Raw genomic sequence first — 10,750 nt, forward strand, 5'->3', positions numbered from 1 at the left:
CTCTATAGTGCTTAATGTTTAATAACGTCATGTTTCATCACTGGATGTAAATAATTCAGCCCGGACAGCTCCTGATACTGTATTGAGTGGGCGTGATCTAACAACTCGGCAAGAAATCTGATTGGGTGACAATAATGTGGGAGGATGCGCAGTATTCGTCCATGCTATCGGAGGAGATTATCTTGTTTTCGTCGCCATATCTGTCAGACTGATGTCGCTTCGGTAGAAGATGAGTTCGCCAGCATTGTTCAATGTGGGTCATAATGTAAAAGTTCTTGCCCTGTCCATATTGGAGCGATTATAACAGTAATGTACGTTGGTAGTAGTGCTGTCACTCACTTCCACTGAAACTGCAAGCGACAACATGGATGAACAGTATGTAAGATTCAACTAATATTTCACGCAAAACGACAAATGTGATGGGTACCGAAGCTAGCAAGAACAGCAAGGTTAGTTCTTTAAATTATTTTCTTAGTATGAGTGGTGAGAAACATTATGTACAGCATGTGTTCTGGATGGCTGCTGACTGTGGCATGTGTTACTTTTATGTTGGATTGGTAATTGGTAAGAGTTAAGCAGTGCGTGTTTATTTTTAGCAGATAAGTCTTAATAGGGCAATTTACGTCATATTTAATTAAAACATAAGTATGTTATATAAAATTATATAATGTATTATATTTATTTTATATGCAACTAGAGGTGTCAGACTCTGTTCCATGTGTTGTGTGTGTGTCCTGCTCCCCATGTGCCTTCCCATGCCCTTATTTGATTAGTTTCCTGTTCCTCCCCTGATTAGTTTAGTTCATTTGTCCCAGGTGTTCCCCATGATGTGTCATTGCTCCCAGGTGTGTCTCGTGATCCCCTCCTCCTGTGTGTATAAATAGTGTTCCCAGTCCCTAGTTCTCTGTCCGCTGTTGAACGTCTTCCTGTGTTCGTCTCCCTTGGTTCCTTGGTGCAAATAAAGTCTTGTTAAAGTATTCTCCAGCGTCTCCTCGTTCCTCGTGTGTGTTCAACGTGACAAGAGGGAAGCTACAAGACTTTGTTTTTTGTTTATAAGTAGGTCATTGCATTAAGTTGAAATACATTTTATAGTTAATAAATACATAGTTATGTTTTCCGCAAGCACAGTTATTACATGAGCCATTTCTCATTTGTGTCGATTTGGGATGGTGGGAAAAGCATGTCATTTGAGCATGACTAACATCCTTTAGTTAAAGGCAGAGTAAGTGATTTCTGGTAGCCAATGTTGATATTTGAAATCACCAAAACAAACACGCCCCTACCCCAAAAGGGTCTTGCCCCTATTTTGATAGCTCCGCCCCACATATACGTACGCAACCCAGGCAACGATTAGTTCTGTGAAACAAAGCAAAACCAATGTTACACCGTGTCTACGGACGTGAGCGGCGCGGCGCAACAAATCCCCGACAGAAAACTGCTGCCGGGTTCTATTATGACGTGCTGACACAAATTTCAAATGGTTTTCAACGGTCGTTTGAGCACGTCCAGTGTAGGCAGACTTTAGCTGTTGTAGACACGGTGTTACTCACCTACTGAGAAGAAACATAGCAACCTCGGCGTCCGATCGCAGGCCTCCACTCCTTGAGTTCTCTCCAGCGCTGGAAAGCTGATCCGATATTTACACGGGTCCTACTTCTTGCCTTATCGTTCCGCAGACGTTTTCCTCTTTTGTTTTTTATCCGCCATCTCTATCTTTCTGTCGCTCGGCTCGGCTAATGTCCGTCCCATGCACTGAACGCGCTCTCCTCCACATCACGAGTAGACACGCCCCTTATTGCTGATTGGCTACAAGTTTGTTTTGCTATTTGGCCCGAATCAGTTTTCTAAAGTGTTTTTGAAAAATCTCATACCCTGCCTTTAATATGAAAATTATGGTGATTCCTTGACTATGGGCACTTTTGACTTGATATATTACTTAATTAAAAACATTTTAAATGTACATTGAAATTCATGGGATAATGATTGTATTTCAGACTGACTATACACATTGTTTTTCATAAATTCATCATTACCACTGCACACTGTTAATTCCACCTCAGCCATTTATGTTGCAGTAATGACGCTATTGAACCCTTTTAGGGAAAAATACTTCCAGTTGCCATGGACTGCATTATAATGTCATTTTACATTTTTGGTTCTAAAATTCCATGAGCACGAGTTGAAGTTATTTTGCTGTGGTAATGATGACTGAAAACAAAAAGTCCTTCAAGGGGGAAGATATTTTACAAAAGGATATTCATACACACAATCAATTTGAAAATGTAAGAATTTTTGTCAATATTTATTCTCCCGTAATGAACTGTTCTGTCATGTAAGGACATGACAGAACAGTTCATTTTTAGTTATTACGTTTTATTAAATGTTAAAAAATTCTTCTTAAGGTATGTTGTTTATAACCCATTATTTTCCCCTTCTACATTTATTCAAGTTCTTATTATTATTTAAAAATAAAAGACAAATATCCATAGTTACAGAGACACCCATTAGCATGTTAAAAAGTAGGTCATCGCTGGAATATGAGTAACCATGTAATTATTATTTAATGACATTCATTCACAGCAGTATACAGGCTCGGAGGAGCAGTCACAAATATCCAGATGGCGGGGATTTCTCTCTGCTTTGGGTATTTCTCTCCCAGCTGGGCTCTGCCGAATCAACCCATTACGAATAGGATCACATAGAATGATTTGTGACAAGGAGCCATCCATTCCTGAGCACCTGGTCTCCTCACTACCGGGCCCTGAGAAACTCCGTATGGAATGGAGTCTGCCAAGTTTTATCAACATGTTTCTGCCTGAATTCCCCCATCGCAATGTCCCAGGACATGAGCATTTTCAGGTGAGATGCTCATTAGTCAACATTTTCTGCTTTATTTCTTATTTTACATATATTTTTCTCATTATTTTCTCATATTGTCTAACCTCTAGGTCCTGGGTTACATAGCGAAAGGATCTTTTGGTCCCATTTTAAAGGTTAAGGATAAGTCGAAGCAAAAGATTTATGCAGTTAAGGTAAAATCTTTGTCTATAAGCCAGTCAAAATGTTGCATACACCCACTCATCCTTCATAATTGTACACATTTAAGAAACATGTTGTGCTGCCTAATGTGGAAACCATATATTTTTTTCAGAATTCTTTGATGAATAGAATAATTTTTTTCTTTTGTAACATTATAAATGTCTTTAATGTCACTTTTGATCAATTTTATGCATCCTTGCTGAAAAGAATATTAATTTCTTTCAAAAAACAAAATCGTACTGACCCCAAACTTTTGAACGGTAGCATATATGAACTGGTCCTCCTCTTCATGAGGAAGAATAAACAGCCTGTCATAGTAACACAGTAATGTTCATTCGCCATTTGTGTTTTTTTTTTGTCTAATGTAGGTTATTCCAAAATCGGAGATTTTGCGCTTGGGAGTTTTGGAGCAGTCTAAGGAGGAAGTAATAGTCCAGGTGAACCTCAATTTTCTATGATGTCATCATTTTTATCAGGTCAAATGGTCTATGTCATCTTTTACAGCCACTGACTCCTAGCTTATGTCATAAGACATAAGTGTGTTGTGTGTTTTAGTAGCAACAGGAAGGAAATAAAAGCAAATATAAGCAGGTCTTTTTATCACCCTGGTACATGAAGAGGTCGAGTTCAAAACCCACACAGCTTTATGACTCACTGTACCTGTGCTCTTGTTGTCAAACTTTTGTGCTGCTTAATATTTTTTAGAAAAACATGGCACTTTTTTTTCAGGATTTCTTTGAATAGAAATCTTTTGTAAGTCTTAAATGTTACTTCTGATCAATTTAATGTGTCTTTGCTGAATTAAAGCATTAATTTCTTTACAAAAGTACTGACCTCAAACTTTTGAAGGTTAGTGAATGATCTGGCATTATATTGTAGAGTTGATGTGCCTAATAATGATTAATTAACTGACATTAAAGGTGAAGATCCATTGGTGGGACTATAGAACTCTCTCCAAATTCATGCCATTGGTCGAGTAAATGCTGCTGTGTCGGGATGCTCAACAAACAATCAGAACAATGTTTTGGAAGCAACTAGAGCCACTGTATTTCAGCTTATGAAATGGCTGACCTATAGTCATGCTGGGAGAGGAGAAAGTGTAAAAAAAAAAAGAAACAAACACTTCACTTTTATTTTATTTTATTTTATTTTTGATTCTGTGTGGCACATTGTGTACAGAGTATCAGTCCGAGATTTCCCAAATTCCAAAGAATGAAAGCAATTCATGTTTTATAGCATTGGTTCTCAACTCCACTGCTCTGCACATTTTGCATGTCTTCCTTATTTAACACAACTGATTAAGATCATCAGCTTTTTAGTGGAGAGCTTCATGAACTGAACTGAGTGTGTCCGATAAGAGAAACATACAAAATGTGCAGAGCATTGGGTCCCTGCAGGACCGGAGTTGTGAGCCTCTGTTGTATAGAATATGGGTGCTATCCATGGTGCTGAAGTCAGCCATCTATAGTTGAAAATCAAATTAGTCCTAGGAAGTTGTTATATAGTGTAAAGTGCATGTAACGTGACCCAAAGACTTTTGAACAAGGTTCGTCTAGGCAAACTTATTTAGTTCAAAAATAACTTAAATAATTTTGGTTTGAGAAAACCTTGACAGAAAGATTGAATGCTTGAAGTTTGAATGATTTAAAGACATGCAGCCTCAGATAGATAGATAGATAGATAGATGCTCAAATTTATGAAAAATTCAGAAATCATTGCCTTGCAAGTTTATTAAATAATTTTCCAAACTTAATTATGTTTTCTGCTACCAATAAAATAATCAATTTAAAGGGATAGTTCACCCAAAAATGAAAATTAGCCCATGATTTACTCACCCTCAAGCCATCCTAGGTGTATATGACATTCTTCTTTCAGATGAATCCAATCGGAGTTGTATTAAAAATTGTCCTGGCTTTTCCAAGCTTTATAATGGCAGTGAACGGGTGTTTCAACAGTCCAAAAGAAGTCCAATAAAGTGCATCCATCCGTAATAAAAAGTGCCTCACACGGCTTCGGGGGGGTGGTGAATAAAGGCCTCCTGTAGCGAATCGATGCGTTCTTGTAAGGAACAACCACTAAATCAGTTTTCCCTCACACCAAGTGCCATGTGGCCCTGACACAAAAATCTCCCTGGAGCTCCTACAAACTATCATTCCACCTGAACTCTTTTTTTTTTATTCTGTGAGAAGCTGTGAGAAGGACATATCTAAAATGATACACTAAAGTTTATTAAAGTCTCTTGCTCACCAAGGCTGCATTTATCTGATCAGAAATACAGTAAAAACAGCAATATTGTGAAATATTATTGCAATTTAAAATAACTGTTTTCAAAATATTTTCCTGAATTTTCTGCGGCCATAATTCCAGTCTTCAGTGTCACATGATCTTTCATAAATCATTTGAATATGCTGATTTGGTGCTCAAGAAACATTTTTTTTTCTTATTATCAGTGTTGAAAACATTTGTGCTGCTTAATATTTTTTAGAAAAACATGGCACTTTTTTTTCAGGAACATATCCATATTTAAAAAGTTATGACCACTTTTCTGTAGCTTGCGCTAACTGTCGTATGCGCGTTCATTCCGGGCGGAAGACGTAGGACATATGTGTAGCGCATGTGCCGGTGAGAAGTGATGAACGTGGAAGCAGAGAGGAGAGAACAGAACAAAACACCGTTCACGAATTAGAAGTGAGGATTTGTAAAGAAAAATGTCAGAGGATTTCAATATAAGCCAAGAGGAGACTGGTTTTCCTTTGCTAAAGTAAGGAAACTTTGCTTCCTTTGCTCCTGTAAACAAACATTGGTTTTCGCGAGACTAGCATATTCTCACCGGCGCATGAGCTACGTATACGTCCTACGTCATCCGCCCGGAACGGCTTCCGCGTACGACAGTTAGCGCAAGCTACAGAAAAGTGGTTATAACATTTTAAATATGGATATGTTTCTTACACTTTTTATTATGGATGGATGCACTTTATTGGACTTCTTTTTGACTGTTGTGGAACAGAAACACCCGGTCACTGCAATTATAAAGCTTGGAAGAGCCAGGCCAATTTTTCATATCACTCAGATTGTATTCGTCTGAAAGAAGAAAGTCATATACACCGATGGCTTGAGGGTGAGTAAATCATGGGCTAATTTTCATTTTTGGGTGAACTATCCCTTTAATAGATTTTAATGCAGGAACTGAATAATCAAGGTTGTAGACTGTGATCTGCTATGTTACCATGTCCAGAGCAGGACTGCCAGGAGAATTCAGCCTGAGCTATGTGAGAAGGAGCTGAGTCAGGAGTTCTGGCCAAGAGAAGAGCCTGTGGAGTTGGAATGTCTCTGCCACATAAAGCACAAACACAAACTGCCACAGATCTGCTAACTCTGCTCATGGGCCAACTCCTCTCCATGTACAGACTCTGACCTAAGTATGCAGCAATGTGAGGAACTGAACCTGACAAACAACACAGACACCGGGAGAAACACAACTGTGAAACAGGGAAATAAATGTCTTCTCTTTTCCATAACCTTTGTGAAAGTTAATTTCCTTCTTTCACTATGATGTTCACCCCTTGAATGTTTTCTCCTAGCTAAAGCTATGAGGATTGTCTCACTTCCTTTGATTACCACCTGATTCCTTCATTCACAGCCTGCACTGTTTTACTCCTATTTTTATTGACACTTAATTCAGTCTAGATCACTATTGGGATTTGTTTATATCAAGCTTAATGTTCTGTACTTTGTCTGACCATGATGTTTTACCAGTCAGTGGTCTGGATGAAGGCATAACTGTACAACTGAAACAGATGGTCTTCACTGATGTATTATGAATCTGGTCAAGTGACAGATGTTTTCTCTGCTCCTAACGTGTATTAGTTGGACGTTTGTGTTTATGTTTATCTATATTTGGGATTTGCACATTCAGGCACTGTTTATATGATTTTGTTTCTGTTTATTCCCTCTCTAGTGTGTGATTACTGCAGCACAGGGGACTTGTACACGTACTGGGTGATGATTGGTCAGTTTGGAGAGGATGTGGTAAAAGTGTTTGCTGCTGAATTAGGTTCTGCTCTAGGTAAGCACATCTATATGACAAGAAATACTTTTGGGGTCCGTAAGATTTGTAAAATATTTTTGAAATAAGTGTTTTATATTAACCAAGGCTTCGCTTATTTGATCAAAAATACAACGAAAACTGTAATATTGTGAAATATTGCTACAGTTTAAAAGAACTGTTTTCTATTTGAATATATTTTAAAATGTAATTAATTCCTGTGATGCCATGCTGAATTTTCAGCAGCCAGTCTTCAGTGTCTCATGATCCTTCAGAAATCATTCTAATGTCTTCTAATATGATTCTTTGAAACTATTTTCAATAGAAATCTTTTGTAGCATTAGAAATGTCTTTATAGTCACTAGTGTCCTTGCTGAATAAAAGTATTAATGTATTTTTTTAATCTTACTGACCCCAAACATTTGAACAGTGGGGTGTATATTATATACATTTTATCTAATCTAATAATATAATATAATATAATCAACCTAAAATAAAAAATCCATGGAAATTTTGTGCCAAGCAGTTTTTTGCTCAAGTAGCTATAAATGCTTATCAAAATAATTGTGTTGTATTATACTTTAAATATCATCTGATATTTTATAGGGTTCCTCCATGACTGTGCAATCATCCATCGTGATGTGAAGGTATACACTGTTTTGGATGTAATGATGTTTTAATTTAATGACCTTAGGTAATGAATATGATCTCTAAAATGTCTGAACTCAAAAATGTCTTTAAAACATTCTCTGTTATATTTTTAACAGATGGAGAATGTCTTTCTAACAGATCAGGGTAAGGCAGTAGTCCCGCCAATAGAGGGCAGTATGTATCCGCTTTTTATTTTCTTGTAAACATGGAATGTTCCAGAACATCCAGGCTTCCAGGCCAAAGAATATATTTCAATATTTGTTTGTTAAAATGTGAAAGTGAACATATGACATCAAACTACCATCTAATCATAAATTGAATATGTTTACAATATAAAAATAATTATTATTATTATGTAAAAACTAAATGCGAGGGTTTTTATTATTTTATTAAAGGCCACCTACGACTAGCTGACTTCGGTTTGTCCCGGGGTAAGGCAGTAGTCCCGCCAATAGAGGGCAGTATGTGTCCGCTTTTTATTTTCTTGTAAACATGGAATGTTCCAGAACATCCAGGCTTCCAGGCTTCCAGGCCAAAGAATATATTTCAATATTTGTTTGTTAAAATGTGAAAGTGAACATATGACATCAAACTACCATCTAATCATAAATTGAATATGTTTACAATATAAAAATAATAATTATTATTATGTAAAAACTAAATGCGAGGGTTTTTATTATTTTATTAAAGGCCACCTACGACTAGCTGACTTCGGTTTGTCCCGGCGTCTTGAGCGTGGAGGGAGGGCGTTCACTATTTGTGGAACAATCCAATACATGGGTAAATCTATAATAAAGCAAGAAACTAAAACAAATAAATGATTACTATGACTTACGTGGAATATATGTAGAAATAATATACATAAATAGTCTCTTGAAAATGTAAAATGAGCAATTAATGATATTTATGGCTTACTAATGAAAGGACGTTTATATGTGTAGCTCTGTGTGGAATGTAAGCAAGATTCTTAAGAAATCTGTTTTTTTAGCTCCTGAAGTCCTTAGCGGTGGTCCCTACAATCCCGCGGCTGATTGGTGGTCTCTCGGCATCCTTCTTTTTGCATTGGCCACTGGAAAGGTGAGGACAAATGCACATATATTTGCACCAACATCTTGTGTTTTTCTGCCTATTGTGGGTAAAATGACATGTTTGCGTGTTTCTGTGTGAATAGATGTGTCATTTCTGCCAAGTCATTCTGAACTCCCCCTCCCTCCGTGTTTGTTACAGTTTCCTGTGTCTCCAGAGCCGGACCACTGTAGCATGCTGAGGAGAGTACGCAACGTCCCTTATGAGATGCCAAAAAACTTCTCTCCTCCTTTTGCTCTCCTGCTTACAGAGGTGAGACCTGGACCACTACTGGCCTGGTTATTCGCCAGAATGTTAAAATTGTATCAATCAAAAGTATCAATTTTGTCTCAGTTGTTTCTCCGCAAACCCTAAAAATAGACATAAATGAGGTCATTGTTAACATATAGTAAGTGTGTAGAGTTAAAAAAAAAAGTGAATTGTAAAAAAGTCAATTATTCTGTCATCATTTACTCGAACTGTGCTCAGAATTGACCCTTCGCCGGGAGTTTGATTGACAGGCGATCTGACCAATCATAATGCCAAATCTGACATTTTATCCGACAAACAAACCATACATGAGAGTAGATTAAAGTCGGTGGACTTGTACTTGAAAAATGGTATATTGACATCTTTCCGCGGTTGAAACAAGATACCTTCTGATGTTCATTCATGTCTATTTCGTGCTATAACTAGTAAAGAGGAAAAGATGATTGGTTCACAAACCACTTGAACTGAGGCACTACAGCGATCTGTCACGACACATTAAAGAGCCACAAAACGGTATTTATTTTCTGAATTTCAAAATTTGAAAGCTGAGACAGTGTTCTCTTTGCTCCGTGATGTATTTTTCACTGCGTGAGAGCATGATGTGTGGTGTAAGAGTGCAATGGCTTGTCAGACATAGCAACAGTAACTAAGGGGGGGGGCAGGTCTTTGAGAAGGGTGATTGCCAAGATCCCAAAGTCATCAATCAAAAATCAGCTTTCAGTTTGTCATTTTCTGTGTTCTGTGAAACACAAAAAAGACGAACTCTAGGAACCAAACAACACTAAAGCCCATTGACTTCCATTGTATGGTCAAAAAACAAAAAAACACATCTCAGAATATCTTTATGTTCCACAGAAGGTCATACAGTTTTGGAACAGTAAATGATGATAGATTTTTCAATTTGTCACGTCATGTCACAATTTTGGGTGAATTGTCCCTTTAAAATGTATAACTTCTGATGAAGCTGAGCACAGTTTGAGACATTGAGATCCCTTCTGAATACTAATAACCTTTTATTTAATCGTTTGAACCCATCTTTCCTCTCCTCAGCTTCTTTGTAAGACTCCAGTACGTCGCCTTCGGACACTGGAACGCTTCAAGCGGCAAACCTTTTTCCACGGCACACCGTTTGATTCCCATCTGCTCCAAAAGACCCCCATGGTGCTGATCCTGGAGCTGAAGAACCGGCCTGACCGCCCTGCCAAAGCCCGTCGAGGACTGACCCTGGAGCCCTTCCCAAACTTTGATTGCGACTTTCTCGTAACCTCACCATGCACACCCACTGCTTCAGACCTTTCCCCGACTCTGGCCAACATGGAGCGGGTAGAAGCGCTTATGCAAAGCCATGTACCTCAGGACGATGCTTCCCAACGAGAAGTGTTTGTTTAACTTTTTAATACAGTTTTGTCAGGAGTTTTAAAAACCAGACATTTTACAAGGGATGGTCCACCCAAAAATGAGAATTTTGTCATCATTCCAAACCTGTATGATTTACAGTACTTCTGTGGAACACAACAACAAGATATTTTGAAGAATGCTGATAACTACACAGCTGACTTCCATTGAACGTACAAAAAATACAATAGAATTCAATGAGAATTCAAACAGAAACTGTTTGGTTGACAATATTCTTCAAAATATCTTCTCAGAAGAAATAAACTCATACAGGTTTGGAATGAC

General features: G+C 37.7%; 1 protein-coding gene across 1 annotated transcript; it reads left to right on the forward strand.

The window, feature by feature from the left end:
- The first annotated feature begins 219 nt into the window (after positions 1-219).
- On the forward strand, positions 220-10,459 carry LOC107731954 (putative serine/threonine-protein kinase F31E3.2). Its single transcript, XM_016543181.1, has 12 exons — positions 220-449; positions 2,581-2,859; positions 2,949-3,032; positions 3,408-3,476; positions 6,275-6,365; positions 6,998-7,105; positions 7,691-7,731; positions 7,852-7,879; positions 8,426-8,515; positions 8,724-8,812; positions 8,963-9,073; positions 10,121-10,459. The coding sequence occupies exons 1-12, from the start codon at positions 420-422 to the stop codon at positions 10,457-10,459; spliced, it is 1,359 nt and encodes a 452-aa protein (XP_016398667.1). The 5' UTR covers positions 220-419.
- Positions 10,460-10,750: the final 291 nt, after the last annotated feature.

The sequence above is a fragment of the Sinocyclocheilus rhinocerous genome, unplaced genomic scaffold (genome assembly GCF_001515625.1).
Source record: "Sinocyclocheilus rhinocerous isolate Xijiao unplaced genomic scaffold, SAMN03320098_v1.1 scaffold128, whole genome shotgun sequence".
NCBI lineage: Eukaryota > Metazoa > Chordata > Actinopteri > Cypriniformes > Cyprinidae > Sinocyclocheilus > Sinocyclocheilus rhinocerous.

Bases quoted from the DNA above. Each gene is read 5' to 3' on its own strand.
- LOC107731954 (XM_016543181.1), top strand. From the start codon at position 420: ATGGGTACCGAAGCTAGCAAGAACAGCAAG. The intron at 3,033-3,407 runs GTAAAATCTTTG...TGTCTAATGTAG, and splicing joins AAAAGATTTATGCAGTTAAG to GTTATTCCAAAATCGGAGAT. The intron at 3,477-6,274 runs GTGAACCTCAAT...TACCATGTCCAG, and splicing joins AGGAGGAAGTAATAGTCCAG to AGCAGGACTGCCAGGAGAAT.